Here is a 26,617-nt window from a genome sequence, read left to right as displayed (position 1 = left end):
AAAATTATTTTAATAAGTTAAAATAATTTTTAAACATGATGCCAAATGTTCACAGTTCACACTGCTTAATGTAAATTCAATGCTGATTCATTCACAGATAAGATGAAATGTTGAGGTTTCCTACTGCTCCACGCATTTCGTCTCAAAACAGATCCCAACTGTCTGGACACTTTTAATGCTGAAACAAGTTGATTTATCTATATTACGGCTTTTGCTTTTTAGTACATTTTAAATCATCAAGGTGAAATGTGCTTGGAGCCGGTACCTCATTTTCGATTTTGAAGTACTCCCAATGTCTTGCAGTGTCTGTTGTGATATTCTGAAAGGAAAGAAATCTTTTTTTTGCATCCTCCCACTTGTAGATGGTTGAGTCCATGTTTTGATCTCGGCCTTGATTGGCTGAAGCTAGAAAAAGTCCTTCGCCGGGGATTTGAAATACTTCGATGTCTAAAGTCTTGCTTTTGGTCATCAGCTCGCCAAAGTCTACCAAATAATCCAGTCTTTCTTGCGCTGAAAAGTAAAGGAGTATAAATTTTTACTTTTTAATTACTCGTACTGTATGAACAAATATTAGCTACTATTTTACACAGGCACTCAAAAATAGTTTTCATATCCAAAATAACAAAACGTCATCAACTCACAAACTGTGGCGAGTTTTTTCCAACTTTTTCCTTCACACATTTCAAGATTTCCTTCCTGTTTTCTGTACAAAAGCTGACCCTTATTGACGTCACTGCACGTCGTGGCAACGTCATCGATGTCGTCAATATGGACAAAACCATCAGGAACCACTTCTGAAAAAGTAGAACCGTTTAATACAAGGCAATGGCAATTCCGACAAATGTGTTATGCAGTGAATGCAACACCAAAATAAAATGAATTAATTCTCATCATTTACCAGCTCAAGTAATTGTTTCAGGATTGTATTACCGGTACCGGCATGTAATTTATCAATAGTTATCAGGGCTGTGCATTCAGTCGGTTTGAATGAGTGCTAGTGAAGTATCATAGTCAGAGTTCCAGTTTGTGTTCTATAGTTCTGATGTATAGCCTACTATTAGTAATTTCATTCATGTTTTCTGTTTCTGTTCTATCTTAAGAACAAATGTTCTCTCGGAGAGAAGGGAGCTTTATAAAATAATTAAACAAATCTTGAGGTGCTATGGAGATTATAAGCTCAACCTGCTGTGAAGTTCATTCATTTAAACCCATATATAAAAGAAATCTTGGCTAGATCGAAAAATGTGAACCAACAAACTATCACTTTGAAACATCTTGCTCACTCATGGAAGAAATTTGGTAAAATATGGTAAAACCTTCGATCCTTGAGTGTTCCATTTCAAAACGGTTTTTTGAAGGCTAAAATTTCTGGATATTTAATATTCGTTTTCGATTTTTATAACCCTATTTTCTTTCAAAATTACTTGCTCACTTTTTGTTGTGAAGATGCTCATCCCCAGCCAATCAGAAACCGAAGACGACGATAATGTAGCAGAGGAGCATAAGTGAAGAGATGCGTCACTTCCGGGAACGAATTTTATTTGCCTCAGCAATCCCTGAAATGTAGAAAGAAAACATTTAAATGTTTTGTCCACCTTGATGCTCAATGTACGTCTTTAGATTACGGTTTTATGCTAACATGCTTTCTACATTTGATACTCAACTTGCCCCAACTACAAAATAGGCTACAAAATAATGCGCTGGTTTGTTCTCATATGACCGGAAAACTGTTCACAAGTTTACCGTAAATCTGTTTCTTCTTCTCCGCCGACTGGCAATATGAAACCTCGATCTTTGAGTGTTCAGTTTCCGCGGAAAAGGCGTAGCTAGTTTCCTGAAATAAAGGATACAAATGAATAGAAGACAATAAAATAACCGTCTAAACATGCCAAATTAATTTGGCTCCAAAGACACACATATATTTCATTTCCTTTGGCAGGGCATTGATTGAAAACTTGTATTGGGGGAGACAAAACTGCGACAAGAAACCATTGCTATGAGACCGTAATTTTGCGAGGTTTTGCCTTGAATGTTTTTCATAAGCTCAGTAGTTCAACATATCGAATACCTGCCGATGAGCCAGTAGACATAGATTCGGCATCTCAAAACATATCAAAGATATAAAGATTACCACCAAAGCGTGTTATAATAGCACCGAATTTCATAAGAAAGCACAATATGCACTTGGTAGCTTCAAACAACATTTGCATAGATTAGAGTTTAATCATATTAGACTCATGGAGCAATGTTTTCAGGCTTTCGCAGTGACTTTCGTTATAAAACTGCCAGAGCAAAGAAACCTATCAATACCAAAGTATTTTTGCATTTTTTTGTAGATCACAATCACTTTTGCAAAAAACTTTCAGAGACCTAAAGCGTTTAAAAGTTTTTATATCCATTGCTTTTTCATATTGATGTTAGCTTGGCTACAATTGATCATTAAATTACATAAAAAAAATACGTCATGAAAACAAAATCCTGTTTTGGTTAGTCATCAGCAGGATCAAAAAACAGCCAAGCAACTTAGTGGGTCAGTAATAACTCCTTTATCTGCTTTATGAAATTTTTATTGTCTTGTGAAGGGTTCCGGCGTTTATGAGTAACCTAAGCAGCCGTTTTAATGGAAACTATCACCCAAACTGTCTGCTACAGTCTCCGTTGACGTTTCGTCTTAAAAAGAAGTTAATTTCTCCTTCTGCACGTGGCTTAACACGCTTGAGTGCACAGACCGCAAAACAGGATAATGTGGGCTAATTTCAACCACCGCCAGTGATAAATTTATTTGATATTTAAGGGTGTAAAAGCTGTTTAACTTTCATATTTAAAATTTTAAATGCTAGTAAATTGTAGGTTTTCAGCCTCTTTGATAGTTGTTTGACCACAGTTTCGCACAAATTCTACGCCGCAACACCCGAGTTGGCCATACAAATACAAATTCAAGACTTCCAAAGAACATGACTGGCATTTTTCCTGGTTAGGTTTAAGTTGGTTATAACTAAAACCTGAGCAAAAACCTATTAACAAATAATAATTCTGCTGTGCTTTGAATCTATCAGACACTACAGTAGTGACTTATAGGGAAGGTTGTTTCAAAATTGGATATTTTCTCAGCAAATAAAAAAAACATTTTGTTATCGGATAGCTCTATTTTCAAAACCGCACCGTTCGTTTAAACTAACTTTTTCGCCAACATTTTGTTACCTTTTTAGGTTTCTGAACTCACAACATTTGCATCACAGTAACGTTTTCATGAGCTCAAAAACTGCAAACCCGACAAAGTAAATTGAATGGAGTAAACAAATCTTTGTAAACAAACAAGGGGCACATGAGTCATATCCGCAACACAGAACGAACAAGTCACAAACTCTGGACTGAAATCAAATCTGACATAAAAGCAACCAAACCAAGCTATTCTAATTTGATAAAGAAAAACATTAATTTTGCTGAAGAAATTTTCTAAACAATTAAACTTCAAAACATAATCACATTTAGTTTAAACGTTGAAATGACAAAGCAGCATTGATACAATTCAGTTCAGTTGTTAATCAATCAAATATCATCATTGCAAGAATAAAGGTCGCCCTTAAATAGTTGGTTAGACTACTTGAGAGCTGATTTGATTAATTAAAAATATAATCAAAACATAAAAAGCCCTCAAAAAAAGCTTGCACAGTACAAAAATGGCATTTGTAAAGTTTCAATGTTTTAATAGAAAACACAAGCTTATATAATATGAAAAACGGCAGTGGCTAATTGGTTTCTGTTTAAAAAAATTAATATTTACTTCGATGTACATAGTGTAAAATAGTATTTTTTATAATGTGTCACTAGCATCTCGCCAAGAAACACACGTCTGGTTTGCAGAAGCGTTGACATGGGGGACCAGGGGACTTTTGGACCCCGGGCTCGGGATGGTTTTAGGGGCCCTCAAGGGGTCCGAGAACTTGAAGAAATCACCGCGTATTCTTAGATTATAGTGCGTTTTTCTTAGAATTATCTTGATTTGTGGGCCCTAAGATCTCATTGGTACCGGCCCCTAATCTCCCTCTCAACGGCCCTGTTGGTTTTGTGTGTGGGCATTCATAGAATTCCATAAGCCGCCCTGAATATCCGTTTTAAAGCAGTGAGTGTTATGAAACTTCACTGTAAAGATACACAAAACTTCCACGTTTCATATTAGCATTATGTAAATTGTAAACCGTTATCTGTGTAATGGTCATAGTGTATTCTAACGGAAAAAATGGCATCCACAGGCACGGATAATTTTGTCTGTGTTTCAGTAACTTTTTGCTATGAAGGTAAAAGCAGCCATGCATTATACAAGTGCCATCTAATGACCCGAGATTGCATAAAAATAGCACTGCTTGTGATTTGGGCTTTTAAGACTTTCTGAGACGACTTCAAGTGTTTAAGAAACACCTTGTAGGAACGACAAACATTGCGGCAGGCCGTTATTTACGTTGTCAACAGAACCTGAGATTAAAGAGTGAAAAAATTGGCAGTTTTTCTCTGGACACTTCGATGTTGATTGACAATTTTAACACTCATGTAGCTGCTTTATAAATTTGTTTTCCAAGGAGAACATCAAAAACTAACAGATGTACAAAAAAGTTGTTAGCCATAGGTGTGACCTGAAGGAATAATGTTAATGGAAATAAATCATTTATGTTTGTTTCACAGCCTGGGTTGTTGTAAAAAAATCTACCAACCTTTGCTTAATACTTCCATTCAATACAGTTCGTAATGTTTTCTTAAATATGACGCGAGGTCGCGGCACTTCCACAAATAAGAACAAAAAATCAACAACTTATTACGTCACATTTCAAAGCATTTTTTGAAAACAATTTTAAACGAAATATTTCCCAGATGATAAATTTTTTTGAACAAAAACCAATTCTTTAGGGGCTGCCAATTCCAATTCCATAAAACAATACTTAGCTGTTGAAAAATGTCAAATTTTTCACTCAGCTTGGGGTGAATTTGTATTTTCTGTGTATCATCTCTCCACAAGACATTTTCTCATGCTACAGTTCTTTGATTGAGCCTCTTTTGAAGAAGCTTGTTTTCTAATTGCAACAATTTGTCATACAAATCATACCACATTCCAGAAACCAAAATAGCAGTACATTCCAGAACTTTTAGTGTTTTTATGTTTGGGTGACGATTGTTAGACGCCACAGAACGTTTATTCAGTTTTGAAACGGTTCGAAATACAAAATTCAACTCGGTGGTAGTGACAATGAAAAGGGATTGAACTATTTTCAGAAGTGAATTTTAACGACTGTTGGGAACGAAGTGGTAACGACTCTGAAAGGATAATGGCATTACCCGTTAAACAAATTGCCAAAACAACACGGCTAATGTTTATCAGAGTTAATATTACGTCATATTATAAGTGATGTCATTGAGTGAAACTTCAGAAAATAAAATCACAGCGCCTCAGCAAGGGGTCGTGTTTGAAATTGACTGTTTTCTGTCCAATCTCTCCATGGCGATAACTCAAAGATAAGAAAAGATGAACAGATGTTTTTCTTTAACAAAGGCAACACTTTTCTGTCCTGTAACGTTTTGCAACTATGATTTTATGTCACTATTTTGTCCACCAGCCAAAAACCTAACCTCTTATAGGTATTGCATTATTACAAATGTTCCTTTCAAATGGAGCGCTTTACTTTGGATTTGTAACTCTTTGAAGTTGAGCAAATGTTCGCCAGGTTACCATGACAGCAGATGTTGATTTTGGCAAGACTGCCGCAGATGAAAAATGGAAAAACTTATGACTTTCAACTCGAATGACTGGCCCGTAAACCTTCAGATATGAGCGAACGTACATTCACAGGATTTCATAAATATCAACGAATAAGTTAAAATCGACTTCTATTCATAAGCCATCAGATTTTTAATCATATAATAATGCTTTTATTTGAGCCCATTGTGATAACATACGAATACATAACACTGCGATCACAGATGCGATGCAACAGACGACAAGAAGAAGCGAAGTGACATACAGTCTTCGAGTCAGCTGCTCTCCTTATTTTGGCTTGCCTTTAAGTGTCTTTGCCGAAGCACAGCCGCGTGCTCTGGAGCGGTGTCAATCCCACGTCTTTTCAAACGTCGCGCAGACGTTCTCACCACTCGGCTACGCAGCCGACAATATTAAAATTGTTGTCAGAATTTGAAAAGATTTATCATTTTCAATCAATCCTTCATCTTGTTTCGTTGGTCTAATGAAAGATTTTTTTCATGAAACTAGCAAAGGCAACATTAAACTTGTTTGCAAAGCTGTGGTTGCTATTTTCCAGCAGCTGGTTCAGCACAGATAGAAGATAACCACAAGATGGAAATTCAATTTCCCTGACTGCGACTTTAATTTTGAAGGCCTACATAGCGTTTGCTGTAGCATTGATCAAACGTTTTATCATTGCAAACACAAAACTACCAATTTATAACAATCATTGCTGCCAAACATCGTATTCCTTGCAGTCAGTATTACGTTGTTCAGCGTTGAATCACAGCAAAAATACGTGTAACTGCTCAATCAGCTTCACCAACAGCACAAACCTTCGAGGTCAAAAGGTCAACTAAACACAAGCTGACCAAAACTATCTTTCTAGAGCCAACACAAGGCGAATATCACGAAAGACACTGTCGTTTGCTATTTTGTGGGTTCGACTTGAATTTTCTAAACGTCTTCTCTATGAAAAAGCTTAATAAACATATTTAAATTTTTCAGCACGAAAGGATATCACAATTTTTGCTGATTAACTTTCGCACGTTGAAAAACAAACGTTAAAAAAGTTCGAGACCAAAACTAACGTTAAACAAACGTATAATGACATTCTTTGCTTACGTTACTGAAGATCGGAGACAATCCAAATTAAACTTGATCTGATTTCTGCTGACAGTGATGACAGCAGTATGCCACTGGTTGTCAGACAACTTCATGTTTTGAAAACTGGCTTTTTGTTTCTTTCCCGTTGCTTGGTCAATAAAATCGAAGTTTAGATTGTTCCGTTGCAGTCTAACTCCTAATAAGATTGTCTGTCTATCCTGAAAAATAGTTGCACCATATTTTACCATTTCGGTTTTTACATCCTTTTCAATGATCAACATAAACCTTGGATTAAGAAGGTATCTGAAAAACCAGAAACAAACGAAATAGAGAGATAGCCTACTCGTCTTTTGACTAGGAATGCCTCTTTGAAGCTAAATTCAGCATTTACTCATATTTGTAGAGAATTAAAAGGACCGGCGTATGCCCGATTGCCAAAGTTAACAGTTTACTCTTGGTGGTGAAGCAAAACTCAAGGCAGATAGTTCGCAATCGTCGTTTGAGCCTCTTTGACCAAGGATCTCCAAGAAGCAACTTCTTCCATCGCTTTACAAAGACACCAACATCATTTTATCTATGTGGAGTTCTTTTAAACTTGCATGAAAATCCGGTCATATAACATTGTCATAAAACCAAAAGATTCTGTCTTACCGGTCCCAGTAGACTAAGCAGATATTCATTTTCGTTTCTCGTTGACTCTCGTTTGAAAGTAATGACTATGGAAAACTCTTGTGGAAAATTATCGCAGTGTGGAAGTATTTCGGAAGTACAAATTCCGACCAGTTTTGCTTTTGGATCAAACCTAAAAAACATATCATCTTGGTCAGATGCAATTAACCTACTTTCTTTTATCTATATGCAGAATATATGTGCCATCTGTTGAGAAGGGGCGATATTCCTGGCTTCAGCACTACCTGACTACTCGACTGACAAAAGAAGCGGTTGATAACTATGTCCATGAATTAGTGGTGCGATACTGATGAACCCAGCCTCATGGGCGAAACACTTGTCAATCGCTGTCAATTCTTGCTACACTCGAATGCCGATAAACAAATTGTGTCATTGTCATTTCTGCATTGTATCGTAAAACCATTTTAGAGCAGGACAAAAGACTTGTTTAGAATAGTAGTAATAACTGCTTGTTATGATAATAAAAATAAAAAAAATTTTCATTTGCAAGAAAGCAGGGAGATGGTATGATTTGCAACTTGCAAGTAACAAAAATACATGAAATATTTTTATTTTTATTTTCGAAAGGTCTTATCAGCTGGGAGGTTTTCACCCACCCAGACAACACAGTTCGTCATTTTTACAGTGATTCAACGTCTGCAGAGGTTGAATCACTGTAAAAATGGCGGGTTTTGCTGTCTAGGCATTGATTTCCAATCAGTAGCATCTTTCTCAAAGCTCATAAAAATGTCATCTTTAAACATTTGTATTTTGAAAGTTTCTTCTGCAGCACCTGATAATGGCAAGAATTTGACACTTTCCATTACATTCCAAATGCAGCTAACACAACAAACTCTAATAGTCAGTCACTTTCTTTTGCCAATGTTACTTAAACGTAATAACACGTTGAAATGATAGAAAAATAGAATTAATTTTAATATTTTAATCTGTGATATAATGCAATTTAAACCAACAGGAAATGCTCCGAGTTCTCTTAAACAAGTTCATTACATCCAAATTCGGCAACATTCGTCAGTATAGGCTAGATGTGAAACATTACACCAGTAGCGGATGCAGAAAAACAAGATTGTGGGGAACCAGAGTTTCAACAAAGCAAAACTTGTAAGATAAAATAGACAATGTAAAAGTTGAAGGCCAAAAAAAAAGTTTGATATATTTCTTTCTGGAGCATATTTCTCTATATTCCTTTTCAAAACGCAGCTGCATGATGTTGATATGCATAAACAGGGAGTTTTTAAGGTTTGCCTTTCTTCCCGTACGGAATATAGAAATTAGCTATTGGGAGTATCCCACAGTGTTGAAAAGTTAGTAAATATCAGACGACTTGAATTAAAATTAAGTTAACTTTGTTATGTATTTATAGTGGTATCGAATAAGTTTGGCAAGTTAATATCAGAAAGAAAGATACTTTTCATATTCTAATCTCAAAAGGCCTGTAAAAAAACAAAAAAAAAATTGAAAAAAATCTGGCTTTAGGGCAGTGGTTCTTAACCTTTACTAACCTTCCGAACCCTTACGCTAATCTGCAAGCTTTCGTTGAACCCCAAATTTTCGCTGAATCACAAAAACAAAAATTTACCACATTTAATAGTAATACATTACTGTATCAATGAGACTTCGGTTGTTGTTTTTCTATGACCAATAGTGAGATTCGAGGCTTTGTCTCGGAAACAGCAATTCTCATGTCATTTTCGCATGCAAGCCGGTTTCGTTTTTTTTTTTGCTTTAACATCCACCAAAACAGAAAACGCATGCTCGCATAAATAAGTAGTTACGAATGGCATGAGAACTTCAAGGGCAAATATTGTAATAAGAAGATAGCCGAACTTTCCATTTGTTGACACCAAAAAGTTTGAAAATTTGTTGTGCTGAAGTTTTTTTTTTTGCATCTTGCTTTCTTGAAGCTCGATAATGTAATCCAAGTAGCCTATGGACTGTTTATATCGGCTGTTGTTGAAAAAAATGAAAATAGGAAACTAAGGAAATTCCTTAAACTAAGGAAATTTTCTCAAAAGTGAGAGCTCTGCTGCCGTTCCATGCAAAGAGCAAACGTGAGGAAATTCATGTTTTGAAAAAATGGAGTTTATTTACCATCCTGTAAGCCGCAATCAAGTTTCGGCTGGACAATATTTTCCAAAAATATTCTCTGATATACCATTCAGTAGGCCATGTGTTAATGTTTCAGAGGACGTTCGCGCCGAACCCCTGAAACAGCTTCATCGAACCCCAGGGGTTCGATCGAACCCTGGTTAAGAACCACTGCTTTAGGGTATTGAGGAGTTAAAACTTTTAGAACCACTTACATACACAGGACAAGTTTTTAACATTGGCTCGGTGCTCTCATCAATACGGCCTGCAGCCTACGCAGGTGACTGAATCGACTGTTCGTATTGATGATTCAAGAACGTTAAACAGGGCTAAGCCCCAGGTTGAGCCTTTAACTTACCTATAACCAGAAACCCCTTCTTCTTTGGTTAGTTCTACACCTTCTGGAAAAGACGATGACTCAGCAAGTGACAAAGCAAGAAGATCCAATACGTCAGAGTCTAAATAGGAATAATATTTGATGATTTGATTGAGTATTTGGAAAATATACAAAAAGCCTAAAGTGCTCACATAGAACATGGTAGGTCAACAGCATATCACAAACAATAGATCTTACATGTTTACTAGTTGTGTTGCACATTAACGATTTCATATCCCATTCACTTTAGCAAACAAATCCACCTTTTAAAATTAGCCAGACAAACTTAGAAGCTGACGGTTAGAACCGCAGTGTAGAATCATTATTTTACAGCTTCTGTCAGCTTCTGTGTCTGGTTTGCTAGAAAGGCTGTGATAAAACTCGCCACGTTTTCTTGTTGCCATGTTACTCAACCAAAAACACTAAGAAGGACAGAGTAAACAAAAAATTTACCAATATCCAAAACAGGACTGTCTAAAATCACTCATTACCGCCCCAGTATCGTTAACTTATCGTTTCACGGCAATTACAAGTCGCACATCTGATAAGGTCAAATAGTTTACAACGATTCAACGTCAGGCAACTTTGTATCTTTGAAAAGATAGCGGATTTGATGAAAATGAATAGGAAGTGCGAGTGGCCTTTGATGTAACCAGTTGTCTACGAAGCGACAAAAACAGGTGTTTAACAAATTGACATTTCGTCATTTTACTTGTCATTTTGTCTCACACAAACTAAGCTTCTAACAACACAGACTTCAGGAGTCAAAATACATTGAACAAGCAAAAGCATAAAACGCGAAGGATATGTGAATGGACAAAGTAATTTTTTTTTTCCTGTTAGCTAATTGATTGCAAAGGTAAGATGTAAATTGGAGCCTAAACTGGGGAATTTTAAAGATGCTGCAGCAACGCGTCAGGGTGTCAATCAGAAGTTACAGCAAACGTCGAAGACATATTTCAGACCGTTTTTTACTGAAAATCAACCATTTGTTTAAACCTGTGAAACGTGTAGGTTGAATACCTTTATCACAAAAACACTTGATTGCTCAGTTACTGTAACTTTTTCCCTCACAAAGACGCACATCAAAAAACGTAATAACTTAGACACGTGTGTAAATCAGGTCTAAGTATAGATCAATACAAACAAAGTGACATCATAAAAGAGTTCTTTGGGGCACTACTTGTCGCTGTTCGCTTATCAAGCACTTTCAGACGTTCTCCTCAGTGAGGACAAGTGTGGTAATACCGAGCACCTGTGCTAAACCACACCTAACAATTAGCGACTTAAATTATATTGTCATGAAATGCTTGCCAGACAACACAGCCTTTGAAATCATCTACATCTTTATTGAAACTGAAGGATTGCCTGTAGCATTTAGTAAAAATAACGTTACAAAACTTACTATACGTTGATGAAACCTTCTTTTTAACATATTCATTTTAATTTAGAGTATCATACAAACGTTCAGCTTTTCATAAAATCAGGATTTGCGTTTTTACCAGTTTCCAAACCTGACTGATTTTGTTTACTTATTATACTTGAAACTGCGTAGGACTTTCATAATTATAAAATAGTGTGATCACAAAAAAAACATAGAAATTGATTAGTTTCATAAAATTTTAGATGAATCGGTCTTCTTTAGACAGTTACATCCCAACACTGAAACTCCAAAATTTAACAGAAAACCTTGGAAGGTTTTCAGAATAGGCCGTTCAAAAATTATCAATGGTCACAAAGAAACACTGTACATTGAATTACACATCAAAGTGCGTTTAAATCCAAGAGTAAACAGCAATAACTAAGTTACTCTTTTGATTAATTACTTTTATCAAACTTTTCCAATGATTCAATTTATTCAGAGTTTGGTCATTAAAGTTAAAAAGGATATAAAAGTCATGAGTTGAAAAGTAACTGATTTTCTTTCTGTCAGCATTGCCTGAATCATAAGCACATATCGGCTTGAAACAATTTTATTCATTGTTGATTGCTGACCAATACTGCCCGCTGTACTGGACTAATAGCCAACGTAAAACAACGTTAACACTAAATTTTAACTTCTTCAGTAACTTTTTTATGCCTCAAAACACGCTTCAATATCTTCTAATTAGCCTACAAAAATTATGAATTGAAACTTGAAAAATAAAAGCTTTGATCAAAATATTTTTGTGTACATTTTTTTTTCGCATAAACGTGTCCAACGAATGGGTCCAATGCCCATATCGGATGGTTAAAGATCAGTCTTAAAACGTCGGAATGCTGACCCATTTCTCATTTGATTCATTCTAACCAATTCGGTACAAAAAATACTTCGTTTATTTTTGCAAGAAATGCGTTGTCGTGATTTCGTTTCGAATTAAATTCTTTGTCGAGTATTTTGTTTCGACTAACTAACGAATACCAAAGAACTCGTTTCTAACAGTCGTATAGTTGGTTCACTCCCGAGAAAATAAATCATGCGTTTTAACAAACCGGCAGGCCATTTTAATTTCGCAGATTTTTAAAGTCAATTCAACTTGTCAACTATCAACAAACAGGTTTGAAAAACAACTGCTTCTCAACATTTATATTTGTTAAATGATCATGTAATTATTCCCGCTGTTTTTGAATTTTTATCTTCGTAACTATGAAGAAGATTGATTGGTAATTTGGTGACAAGAAATTAAATCAAAACTGGTCACAAAGCTTTTTTTCACCATCCATGATAAAGTGCATCATTAAACCCATTAATCCAAACAAGAAATTAAAATATTAAAACTAAAGCTTATTTTGCGAAGACAAAAAACAACTAAAAACAAGATTGATTGAACCATTCATCTAAGAAAAAATTGCAGCGTATTTTATTTATCGTACTTTATGCTGACAAAACAGCCAATTATTATCAAAAAATTGGAAGAAAAGTTGTATTTCTTGACAATGATTAAACATTGCAAAACGTTAAAAAGTTTTATGCGCTTCATGGGTGATAAAATTAAAACAAAACAACACTGCGTTTTTTTTTTCATTTTGTCTTATGTTGACAGTGCGTACATTAATTGCAACCTGCCAACAGCGTTTTAAAATTTGTCACGTTTTAACTCAAAGAGGATTGTTTCTATTCTATCAAATGGTAATGTTTTCCAGGTAGCAAATCGGTGCCTTTTTACATTGATTCAACGACTGCAGACGTTGAATCAATGTAAAAAGGAACCGATTTGCAGTGCTGGCTGGGTCAATGCTGTGCTAATATCCCACTGCTGTCTGAAGGCGAACAGCACAAGGGCGTGGGAATGGGCGTAGTCGCGTGGCGTGACATCATCGCCACTTATTTTCGCGGTGTGATTTTCATTGGAAATAAAAAAGAAAATTCTTGCGTTCAAAAATATCTAGTAGGCTACGTCTGCAAACATGAAGTCGGGAACAGCTATTCTGTGATAACTGAAATGCTACTGTCCTACACCTAACCCTGATCCGTGCAACCTTAAAAAATTCGGCATTTACAAGAAGGCAATGTCACAAACAGAGATTGAACCATACCCTATTTTAAAGTCACCGCAAAACCACTTAAGCTATTTGTTTTTCGCCCATTCAAGGGCGTCGGATCAACAGGCCAGTTGACAACAAAGATATTCCTCAAAAAAGCTCTTCAAAAATGGCCACCTAAAGTCGAAATATCAATGTGTACAATGACCTTCCCATAACGTTACAACGTGAAAACATTAATAACACTACAGATGTTAGTGAAGCAAAAACTAACAAGATTATTGAAGTAGGTATCAATTAAAATCCTTTAAAGACGTGGTCACATAGATTGGTTAACACCCAGAATGACCTTCTGCTTTTGACAAAAGCTTGGAAAAGTAAAAGCACCAATTTCACCGCAAGTGGTAACGATGCATGAAACTAGCATTGATTTACTTCGAACAGTTGTACCCAGTCGTACTGGCCCTTTTTGCATTCACTCCACGTCTGCAGACCTTGAATCAATGTAAAAAGGCTCAATTTTTGCAGCTGGGTAAGATTTTCCAAAAATTTATGGTGTTTTGCAGTAAAACCTATATAGATTGCTTCCAATTTGTTTCAATAGAAACAAAAACAAGATTACGAGTTTGCAGAAAACTGCAGGAATTGGACCCAGGCAGCACGTATCAAGTTGTCGCATACATTAAGAAAGAAATGTTTGCAAAACAGTGACTAGGTCATTCACCTGTTAAGCGGTGAATTTTAAGTTATAGTACCACATGCCCCCTAGGTCACTTTACCGCCGCTTCGTTGCATGTTGTCTGTTAAATGAACTTCCTCTAGTTAATCTGCTTTGTAATGGTATCAATTTTACTTGTGTTTTTAGGCATTAGCTAATATTTGTGAATCTCCTTTTCGTTACAGCATCTTTTAAGTGAGGGAAACCGCTAAAATTTGAGCTATCAGAAAAATTTAATTTTGGGGCGCAAAAGGAGTAAACGTTTACTTGCGAATAGCCGAAACTTTTTTCGAAGCTTATTTTCAGTGGATGTGCACATTCAGTTGATTCACAGAAGTTCTCGGTCGGTTTCAATCACCTATGTTTTATTAACGTTTACCTGGCGTAAATTTTTGTAACTTTTTATCGACTTCATCCATGTCAATTTAACCAGCTCAATCTCAAACTACCGTTAAAAGCTTCCTGATAACGTCGGGCAAGAATGAATTCATGGGCCAACTGGCTTTTGTCTTTATCAAGCACGCACAAAAGTGCATCTTATCTTTCTCGGTTTTAAACGCACAACAACAACAAAACAAAAACGGCTTCCGAGATACGACACAAAGTGTAAAATTTCTTTTGAGTTGAGAAGCACCCCAGCTTGACAATGACGCAAGCTTGTAAGTAACAGCTTGTCACAAGCCAAGGTAAACATTGGTCAATTTGTAAGATGATGTCATCAGAAGTATCAAAGCGCGCTTCTACGCGGTAGTAAATAAACGGAAAGTTACATTGAAAAACCATCAAGAAAAACGCACGTGCTTCACAAAACTGGAGATAGCATAACAGACAGCAGTGAAATATAAAGTCCACGTAGCCTACCCACGTCACAGTTGTAAATTCTGGGCTACAGCTTTCGATTTGAAACGTAAATTAGTGCAACTGGGCAAGCATGCTTATTGCAAAGCATTTCTCTACCTTCAAAAACAAATACAAAGTTTATGCAAGAAATAATTTACCTAACACCCGCCTTGGGACTCTATGAGCTGTGTACCGAAATATTCTCAAGGGTGTAAAAATTAATCAAATAAGCCAATACAAGCTAATCTTTTCCTCATTATAAAAGCAAGTTATGGTGTCAATCAGTTAGTTGTTTGTAGGACTTTTCGAAACATTGTCTTTTTTGGATGACCTGAAAGGCTTGAGATATATCTTTGGCCACCAAAAGAAAGTAGCCTATTTACCTTAAATTATATAGATTTTACGACATAATATAGGCTACTCTCGCAAAACAAGCATAATTACCCGTAACACCCACCTAAGAAAAACGCGCTATATCCACAGAAAACACGGTGGTTCCGTCAAGTTTCTGGGCCCCTTGAAATGATTACTGACCCTTAAAATCACCCTGGATCCAAGAATTTCCCCGTCAACGGAACTAAACTAGGTGGCCCTTACTTTGGTGGCCCTGAACAATCGATTTCGTGCCGCGCCGGCTGAAAGACATTATTAAAACAGTAGCTTGACTTCGAAATTTGCTGTAATGTTTATTTTTAAAGAATGATATTTAGCAAATGCCATCACAAAACAAAGGTTCACTTTGGACAAACAAAGACGACCTTTTTCATTGATAAAGGATAGAAATACAAGTGATAAAATAGAGTTCAGACTGAAAAAGTCACGCAAGGTAGGCTATTTGTTGGAGTGTTTAGAGTAGAAACGGTAAAAGATTAGTTCAACACTGAACGTTTTTAAAACGTCGAAATAGCAAAAATAGCATTCAAATTCAACGTAAGAAAGTTGTCGCATAAAACGAGAAGTTACGTATCTCAGCTTGAAGTAACCACTCCGGGTTTAAACTTTAAAATTTAGATGTCATTTTAATTTAATTTTATTGAGTTTTTTAACATGGGACACCTGCTATTTTAAGTTTTCCGTAATTTGTTTTTAATTTTAGAAGCTTGCATACCTCATGCGCAAGGCTATTTCTTTACATCAACTTTTAAAAAAGTTTATAAACAGTATCATCAACCACCAAATTATAGCGCTTTGTAGAAGACAACATTGAATTAGACAAATTTTTATTTCACCAGACCGTTCCACTGATGGTAATCTTCACTTGAAAAATCAAATTATCACTCATTCCAGTACTCAACAGCAATCGAACACATTTTTCTGCTATAAGCGCTCGTTCTCGCCCAAGTTATGTTCTTATCAGGAGCGATTTGATCAAAAGTGCTTTTTGAATGTGATCTCTGAGCACCTGCAAGGAGCTTGGCTGGGCCCGAATCCCACCAACCGGCACTTTTTGCCTTTGAGTTGTTGAAATTTAATGCTTGAACAGTTTCCCTCTTGAATTTGGCGACCTTGTTTCCAATTGAACACTTTGATAACATGCGAATGGTTGCGTAGAAAAAACAAATTTGTTTCGACATTTTCGATTTGATTGTAATGCTAGAGAACGTTAGATTCACAATCAATCTCACGTATTGTCACAGACCTACGGCAGCTTTTTTTTTTATAGACTTTGGCGCCAGAAAAGAGCTCGAAAAGGCATTTCAAAACACTTTAAATCATCACAGAGAAATCTTAATATTTTGCTTACTAAAAGCAAAGGAAATCCTGAATGTTAACTCTAACTTCAAAGGCTTACACAAAAGACCAACAGACTTCAACTGTGTTTGTTTTGGCAAACTAAAGATTTTAAAACGCATCTTGAAGAAAAATTAGTCACAGACGAATGAAATTGCATGCAGCTGAAAAAAGAATTAAATCAAATTTAATTGTTCCCTCAATAAGACTGTATTTGTCCATGCAATGAGTAATGCTGCATCAACAAGCTATATACAAAACTGAAAATCTTTGTTACCGAGCAAAAAAAGATTAAACTTTCCCATTTTATTATTTACACACATAACGGTTTGATACGTTTTGAATGCCGTTACGAGCAACAAAAATAACTCTTTGTTAAAATAGAAAAAAATGCCAATTTTCAAATAACTAGAAATTTTGCATGTTGATGAATTTCGTTTATAAATTCCCCTCGGTCCTCAGCAAGTTTGAATTTAATAAGTAACGGATTAAATTAAGTAATAAAAAAATTACAATAAAATTAAGCACTACAACCAAAAAACATTCATACCAGGGTATGTTGAAGTTAATACACGGTTAGATTTATTGAACACATTCTCTTGTACTTTAATATGAATGTTATTCACCACTAACTCGTTTGATCTTTTTAATGCAGACCCCGTTATCTGAAGAAGCCAATTTTACATATGTTAACGTCTGGCGACGTTAAAATGATGTAAAAATAGCTGCATTTCCTAGCTGGGCAAAACGAAGAAAAAACTTTTTGAAAATACAATCTTTTTATAGCTCAGAAAGCGAAATATGCCGGTGAGATCAAAGTTGAGGTCTTAATCCATTGTCACTTAGCTGCCCTTATGATAGCTACACCATCTTTTTAAAGTAAACATCTGTTTAAAGGAATAAGGAATATGTGTTAAGTAAAATTTGAGGAAAAATCTGTCTTTGCTCACGGACATTTTAATAGAGAATTACCAAAAAGAAGGTCAGCCACATGAACAAATAATTGCACAAGGCTGAAGTTAAACAGTGGGACAAAAACTTTATTTGATTGATGTCTGTACGAAAGCCAAAAAAGTGTATTGGAAAAGTCAGCTAGATGGCTGCGACTGCATAAAAAGTCGTCTGTCGTTAAATATCGTTAACTAACGCCAAAGTTTCGGAAAATTCACAAACCTCTTTCAAATCAAAAGGCATCAATTTCATCTAAAAGTCTTATCTTGGCATATTTATTGTTACTTACAAGACTCCCTTGCAAGAAATGAACTCATTTGTCAAAACCTTTTGATCACTATCGCTCGCTTTTATTAAGTGCTGTTGAAATTCGTGTTCTATCCTGAGCATTTGTTTCAAGGAAGTCATAACTTCGACTTGCAACCAAACAATGAAATTTTTTTCTCATCAATACAACATTGTGCGACGTTAACTTTGACAACAAGCAGGAAGTGAATGTTGTCTTTCAAAGAGTTGTCACCACAAAGCATTTTTTAAATTTACCCACAATGCATTAACTTTGTTCAGTTTTTTACGTTCGGCAATGACGTCAGAATGGGAGATGGATGTTAACTGTTAATTGATCAATTCCAACAACGGTAAACCGGGGCGGTGAGAGACTGCAAATCTTTGCAGCTTAATTGAAACAACCAGGCCATTTTTGCTAACATTTTGGGTCAAAACACAGCACTTACATGAAAACTGTGGTCAAATGGCACATCCCAGCTGTGAATGTTTTTGGCGCATGTGTTGTACAATATGTGTTGCCTTGTAACGTTGCCTAGTGTCCAAACGATGCAATAACGGTAATATTTGCAAACTGGGTGAAGTTTTGACCCCCAAATGTGGCAAGGACATGATTGAATACTGAAAAGCTTGGGTGTTCTTAAGGCAATTATCATTTTTAGCACTAGTTGTAAGTTGTAACGTTCATCTGATGAAAGTGAAAGTAAAAACAACAAAATTCACTTTCATCAGATGAACGTTGCAATTAGTGCTAAAAAAGGACATCATTGTAAACCAAGAATCTATGAAAGGAATCTTTTTACGACAATTATTAAAACTATGCAATAGTTTGCAATTATTGTATTGTCATAAAAAGATTCTTTTTTGAAGATTTTTTCTTAGCAACGGTGTCTTTGCCACTTTTGGGCGTCGAAGATCTACCCGGTTTGTAAATATTACCGCTTTTTACATCAATTGAACTTCAGGATAAAGGACTTCGGTTCATAAATTTGCAATCTTTTGTGCCATATTTTTGCATCGTAATAAAAATGTAGCTTTTGCACAGAAAATTCTTGGCACTAGCAGGCTAATGAATTTAATCAAATTGAGCTTTTATTAAAGCAAACGTTGTTTTCATAACGAAATGCTCAAAAAACGACATAGCAATAACTTTATCAATCGAAGTGCGAGATCATCACTGTATTCCTAACAAATCGGTCCTGTTTTACATTGATTCAACGTCTGCAGACGCACTCTTTAGATTGATTTTAAAACTGGGCTGTAGTCTTGTTTCACTCGGTATTTTATTTTGGTGAGGTCAAGTGTTTTAAAAACCGCAAATCCATCTTACTTTTATTAAATACTGGTAAATTGGTTTCAGCCAATGTTTTTCTTAGTAAATTTTCGGTAAATGTACATTAACTGTTTCACTATTATTATAACGCCTACCCATTATAAAAAAAGGAAAATATAGACCATGTTAATAAACTTTGCCTTGCGTTGACAAAATCTCAAGAGACAATTAAATAATCTACTGACGAGTAGCTAAAAATAAATTTCAGACCGAATTACGCTTAATTTGTCACCAAGAAAGAGAAAATGATGGGTTTTGGGTAAAAAACTTGCATTTCTTTATGATGGCCATCATCGGAAACGAAAGGCGAACATCATCATCATTATTACCAGCAGAGAAACCTGATGGATAAAATCAACTCATCATCTTTAACATTTCAAACAATGTCGGAAGACGTTGGAGTGATGGATTGTATTTGCACTGGAACCACAAAATCGACCATCGTGATTTATGCGGTGATTAAATCCAAACTTGTTCACCGTACGGAACGCGTCAAAGATTTAGAAGTGTTTGCTTCTGTCCAGCTTCCGTTCAAAATATATGTGGCACGGGAGTTGCCGTGATACGAAGCATTTCTCACAATGAGCATTGTCTTTTTTCACTGTTCACATTGAAAAAACGTTCAAAACATAGACTTTGCAACATAATTTTAAAATTGTAAAATAGTGAACGGAAACCGCCATCATTTCTTCGTCTTGCCGTCTCTGATTTATTGAAGGACGGTCCGACGAACTCCCAATGTGAAAGAATACGTACCAAATTTCAGCAAGCAAATATTTCTTTTTTACAATGATTCAACGCTCATAGGTGTAAAATCAATGTAAAAAATACTCATTTGCTGGCTGAACCAGTCTCAACTCGGCCAGTAAGCGTATGCAGACGTTGAATCAATGTAAAAAACGACTGATTTACTGTGTGGAAATATATTATGTTGAGTCAAATGTCATATTTTTGTTTCCAAACTGTCAATGTCAAAAACTGTAGAAGACAAGAAAAAGCAGCAGCACACATTCTCTGAGTTTAATTGGCAACATCGACTGACATCTTACAAATAGCCTTCAAAAGCTAAAAGAATTCTTAATTAACTTGTTTCGGCAACAGGATCAAAAACAATGTTGAAAAAAGCTTTGGGGAGTCTTTTAATTACAGTAACTAATTTGTATTTACAAGATCATAAAAGTAGTTTATTATGGCATAAACTGTGAAAGGTCCAACAGTTACTTAGCCTCACATAAACAGATTAAAGGGACACGTGCCTTGTTTATCATTAAGCTTTCTGTCATGGTGAGAGGTAATAAAAATATATGATCTCTTCGAAAATTGAACGCGTATAAATTGAACGCAATAAACAATATCATTAAGCTAAATCTGAATTTTAATTTTTGTCTTGACGTTCCTGATGCGCATCGGGCTCTATCCAAAGAAGGGTGAGGGAGGTGATCACCCCCCTCCCCCCCCCACTCATTGGAGTGGTTGGAATGACTAAGACGAGTTGAAAGTTGTTGTTGAAATGACTATGACGATTTTAGCCCATTGTCCAAAAATCACCCCCCCCCCCCCGAATTCTAAAAGCGGATAGAGCCCCTGGCATCAAGGTATCAAGAAGCATACATCATTTCTAAATTTGTGTGGGCATGACCAATGACCATACTAGTAGGAGGCCATGGTGTGGGACAAGTAGCATATCAATCAAAATTGCCTGACTGAAAGACAGCACTCCATCAAAACTAACAATGCATGATTTTGAACATTGATCGGCGAGTATCTCAAGTTGTCATAAAGGACTTCTGGAAAGCAAACTGCCGTTTTCCACAGCATAGTTTCTTCAGGTTGAATTATATCACTGCTGAGCGCCAGATAGAAAATTTCTCTGTTCCATGGCAGATAGCACAACTTGTCTTTTTTACGTCGATGCAACAACCGCAAATGTTAAACTAATATAACAGCACGGATTTTACCGTTTGGGATGCACTCAGCAAGGAGGAAACTAGCAATTAAAGATTACAACGTCAAGATAAATGTGTAGGAAGAGAAAACTTTACTGATCGACAGGCCCGAAAAAAATGAACTTAACCTAGCAGCTATTTCAAGCCATCTTAACAATAGTGATGAACTTGTCGTAAACGGATATTTAACAATTGATAATAATTTAAACTTTTAAAAGAAAATTTCTTGGTTTCAGTTAAAAAAAATAGACTGTATATTACTGACATAGAAATACAATTTCGATTAATTTTCTACAAGCCTAAGAGTCTTTAAATTGTTATAATTGAGGTCGTAAAGCTTCACAGTTCACAAAGTTGAATGATTGTTTTTTTCTTTTTCGGAAACTTTTGTCTCAAGTCTCAGTTTTTTAGGACAAAATTATAAGGCCATTTTCCAAAAGATGACGCACAATTTCGCTTATTCATTCTTTTAAAAAGGCTAAGTTTTGAATAATAGCATGCCACCGTCTAGAGGTAATTTGTTACCACAAATTTAGTAGCATGATGCCTTTACGTTTGTCCATTACCGCGTAACCTAACTTGACAACTGCGGTACAGACAGCCCAGTCACTTGAACAGCAATTTTTTTGCGCTTCACACAGACAACTGACATAGTAAGTCATGGTTGTCACATCTTGGCTAAAACACTAAAACGCCGCCATTCCGAGCTTATTTTGTGTTTCTTTTGGCCACTCAAATTGTTACAATTAGGCAGTTATTGCAATGTAAACTGACAATTATGTTATAACGTTACAAAATGTAGAATTGAGCACCACTGACTCACGAACAAATATCAAACCACTCATGTCTTGTTACGGCACAGCCTATATTGAAGTGAAACAATTGCTTTCACCTCAACCTTTATGGAGTCACAAACCCCTTTTAAAGAAAGAATGAGTGCACATATCCATAAACTCTTGAGAGTGATTCCGAGTAAAAATTTGACAAAAAATCTTAAAAACATCAATTTTTAATTCTTGGGTTGTATGCATTTTCCTTAGTCAGCGTATTTACCAACCCCCAAGGGCAGAAGAGTCCATTAATCCTGAGATAAAACTACAAAATTAATTCAAAATATCATGAATACAAGACGATGGGTAGTTTAACTTTTATTGAGAAACATCGTTTAAATGTTTGCGTTTTGCAAAAAATAAACAGTTGATGAGTGGTAGCCAAAATTTCGAGGTTTTCGGTGAATAACATGTTTTAAAGGCCTACAACTTCACTGATGAATCTCAACACGTTCAACAAGTTCAACGAAGTTTCGTATAAATTCAAGTCTCTTTTGCATAATTGGTCAAAAAACTCACAACAAAAGATAGAAGAATGAAAATGTAACATATACCCTTAAGAACTAGGGTTACCACCTTCTGATTTGGTCTTTGCTCCTGTTCTTATCATTTTAACTATTTTATAATCACTAGGTAAAAACATACTGAAACAACATACTAAACATACTGAATGCTAATTGTGAAGTTAATTTTTTTCAAACTAATGACACTTACCTGCACAAGGTGGTGGAAGAGGTTTCGATGACGCCATTGTTGCTATTGACAACCACCAGACGACTATCGAGCCCCAATGTGACGTCAAGAGCATTATTTACAACACACTGTGCGTGTGACGCGTCCTTGCATCTGTGACGCAGCTTACGTGTGGGTGAGAGTGTGAATCCTCGTATTACACGCTTCAGCGCCTTTCACATTTCATTCAAAAAAAACAGTTTTGATTGAAACTCTCGTTTATTTGTTTATTGATTCATTATTTGCCTAAAATATGACAAATTAATTTGTTATTGCTGTTTTTCACATTTCGTTGAACGCCATGAATACATTGGCAATGATGTAGGCCTATAATCGTCATCATCCTTGATGGAATGAGTAATGACGACTGCGCACAAAAACACTTACTTAAATTTTAACTTTAGACAAATACAGTACCTAATAATAACAAACTGCCAAGATTTTTAGTAGACAAGCTGGTGAAATAAAGTTAGTTCCTGAAAAAAATGTGTGCAACCCAGTAGTCTCTGCTCTTACTGAATCAAAACAATGTATATAAGCTGCCCGCGAAACCGCAGGTGTTTAATCATTTGTAATTGTAATTGATTTAGACATTGAAACTTTTCCTCAAGAGATAACGAGGGTCGATGGCCAAGAAATACAAAAATACATTCGCTTGTGCAGTTTATCTTTATAAATGACCCAAGCAGTCTTGAGCTGTATCCACAGGCAATACCTCACAGGAAAGGAAAAGACACCAAAGCAAACCAAACTAATGGTAAGGAATTTTACGTTTAAATGACAAAATTAAATGGTACATTGACAAAAACGAATTCCAAACAGCTTACTGGTACCGGACTAAGGATATTACAGAATGAGAAGATTAATTTAGAAATAATAATGAATTACCGCTTACATAAACACTAAAAATACTAAGCAAGGATACACGGAGGTCATCACAACAGAGCTGCCATGCATCAACAAATACATTCAGCTTTACAGCATTGCTTTATGGCAAGAACTGCGCATTTTTAAAAAGTGAAATGCCACTAGAAAACGCTTTTGCAAGATATTGAAGAAATTTTAGTTAGCACAAAAAGTTTGTTGCAATTTTTTAATCTTTCGCCTGCTTGTTATTCTCCCCTTTACAAGCAACAACTGTGCAATCAGCCTATCACACACAAATTGAAGAATAAAAGTCTGGCTAAGTAATTCGGTACTAATCGCACTGATTTAATGTTTTTAGACGTCAGCTGAGCTTCTAGGAATCTATCTTTTGTGAGTGATAAAACGTGTTTTTTTTTCAAGAGAAACAAAACAATAATGCACAAAACATGGCATTTGTCATATAAATTGTTGTTTAAAAACATTGAAGCATCAAGGTCTAATGAAGAAGAACCACAGTATTGAAGTTATCATTACTGCGATGCGTTGCAAATTGATAGATTTGTGAGTTTTGCTAATTAAAACTTTTAAGAATTAGGAACACGTTGATAAGTTGTTCATTTTACTTTAACCATCCGGTTCTCAAGGTGCCAAGAAACATATTTCCGCTTGCGTGCCAAATTGGGTCAATGAGTCAATGCCCATTGCCATCAAATCGGTCCTTTTTACTTTGATTAAGCGTCTGCAGACGTTGAATTAACGCAAAAAAGACTGGTTTTTAGACTGGGAAACAGGCGGCACGGGCCATAGACATTGCTTTGTTTGCATCAAATTACCAAGGGGAAGGAGTTTCGTTTTCCCGCCTTATCCGGAAACAAGTCAAAACAAAAGCACAAAAGCAGCTTCATTAATGAAACGAAAGGTAAGAGCAAAAAAAAGTGAATGCTGTCATACTAGGAAGCCATTTCGCAGTCAATTAGCCGCAATTAATACTACGTCGTGGCTCTCCCTACCACAGCAAAGTTGATAACAATGTGTAGAATGTAGACATTGTAGAAACACCATATAACTTATCGTGGGAAAAAGAAACTAGTTACAAAAAATTGACTTTTGGCGTTTCATTCAATATCGTTTTACCATAACAATAACTGTATTAACCTGCATCCATGAGTTATATGCAAGCCTTACTGTATATTTTAAGCCCAAACCCAATCGAAACACAAAAAATTATTAAAAATCAAAGAAGCCCCACAAGTACTAGATAGTTTTCGAATGAACGACAGAGACAAAGCCAAACAGACTAAAATAAAAACTACAAAATTTAGGCTCGAATCCGGCCCGACCAACTTGGCCTGATTTGCAACTCCTCCATACCAGTGGGTGGTTTAACCGCATATCGGAGTCCACGCTGAAACTTTTGCAAGTTAAACGTCTTCATAGTTTTGACGCATTCAGCACTAAAAGCCATGTAGAGAATAAAAAACCTCTACAAGAATTAAATTCTGAAAAGTTGCTAATCAATTGATGCTAATTTCTTGACGATCAAAAGAAGACAGCAAAACGAACTTCTTGCTAAACTTGGATATTTTCTGACAGTAATAAAGTGGTCTGTCCAAAAGTTCACAAAGAACACGTTTTATGATACAGATCGCAACGGTAATGTTGATTGACAGCGTCTTTCCAATGTTTAACTGTCAATCAAAACTTAGTGCACCAATCAGCGAGCGACAGTGAAGTACGGGTCGCTTTTCAATACAAACTCTTGAAAGACCAATCCTCACTCTTCAAAGATTTTCAAAACACAAGCTACGCCCTTTTTATACAAGTTTGACGCTGTTCAAAGGCAAATAACTGTGAAAATTGCTTAATGTTACAATTTAAAGATACTAGAGCACATAAAGCTGTTCCCTATTTAGAAAAGGCTTTCTTCAAATAGTAAATTGTTGTTTGCAAAGCGGTTCGAAAACAAAGTACAACTTTCAAGTTCTGCTAAACTCGACACTGCGATAATAGCGTAGCAGATCGAATAGAATATTAAGTAGCCTATTTAGAAACGGAACAAATAAGACACAACGAAGATCCTTTAACGACTTGTCAATCTCGTAAACAGCAAGTCACACGCCAAAATTCTGAAAATTAAGAATCTGGGCTAGCTTTTTGTTGAGCACCTTTTCAGTTGAAATGATACATTGGCGAAACATCGTCAAAGCAAGGAGTTGACCAGAAATAAATGAATCTTGTATGTCTGCTTTATTTGGCATCAGAAACACTTAAAATTTTCAATATTCATCAGTACAAACCACTCAAACAGTTTTGGAAATACTGACTTTTTTTCTGCTTAACGCTCACTGTTATTCATTTGAACATTTTTTTAAATCCCTTGAAACCTTTTTCTAATTTAGCTGCATTAAACCTAACGAAAAAGTACATTAATTTGAAAAATCAAGAAATCGAAGCAGTAAATCTAAAAAACGCATGATCAACTACGCCCTGACGATAAATATCTTTACCACTCCACCAAAAAAAAAGAAAAACTATTTTTTCTGTTCCGCTGGCCGATAGAAGATTGAAGTGATGCAACTTTTAAAAAGCCTCGAGTTATAAAGTGGTGAATATTTTAGATGCAGACAGTAAATCAATGTTTTTTTAGTCCAAAATTTCGTAAAATGTTTTTCCAATTAACGTTTTGCAACGTAAATTACAACCAATTTGTACGACATAGTTTTACTTTCCTTTTGTGTATTCACGGAGCTTTCGCAAATCATCAATTCGTTTCATCAAATGGGATATTTTAAATCTGCCGGGATTTCGAGATCATAATCCCGCAAAAGAAAACATTTTAGTGCCGATGTCTGACTGAACGATCCTGTTTCAACTCCCGGCAAGAAAAGCTAAATCGTACCTGCTGGTTTAAGCTTTTAAAACACGAAATAGAC

At 35.8% G+C, this 26,617-nt stretch overlaps 1 protein-coding gene across 1 annotated transcript in view; it reads right to left on the bottom strand.

Moving 5' to 3' along the window:
* LOC145765202 (thrombospondin-type laminin G domain and EAR repeat-containing protein-like) overlaps positions 1–22,993 on the bottom strand; it is a 28,457-nt gene extending 5,464 nt beyond the window's left edge. Inside the window, exons 1-8 of the mRNA XM_082576985.1 lie at positions 22,800–22,993; positions 9,972–10,071; positions 7,487–7,637; positions 6,854–7,053; positions 1,744–1,834; positions 1,433–1,556; positions 642–794; positions 266–510 (exon numbers count right to left, since the gene is read on the bottom strand). Coding sequence (XP_082433111.1) covers positions 266–510; positions 642–794; positions 1,433–1,556; positions 1,744–1,834; positions 6,854–7,053; positions 7,487–7,637; positions 9,972–10,071; positions 22,800–22,893 — 1,158 coding nt within the window. The 5' untranslated portion in view covers positions 22,894–22,993. The remainder of the gene's footprint in view (positions 1–265; positions 511–641; positions 795–1,432; positions 1,557–1,743; positions 1,835–6,853; positions 7,054–7,486; positions 7,638–9,971; positions 10,072–22,799) is intronic.
* Positions 22,994–26,617: the final 3,624 nt, after the last annotated feature.

The sequence above is a fragment of the Aplidium turbinatum genome, chromosome 2, assembly GCF_918807975.1.
Source record: "Aplidium turbinatum chromosome 2, kaAplTurb1.1, whole genome shotgun sequence".
In the NCBI taxonomy this organism is placed as follows: domain Eukaryota; kingdom Metazoa; phylum Chordata; class Ascidiacea; order Aplousobranchia; family Polyclinidae; genus Aplidium; species Aplidium turbinatum.
This window is presented reverse-complemented; position numbering and strand designations above follow the sequence as displayed.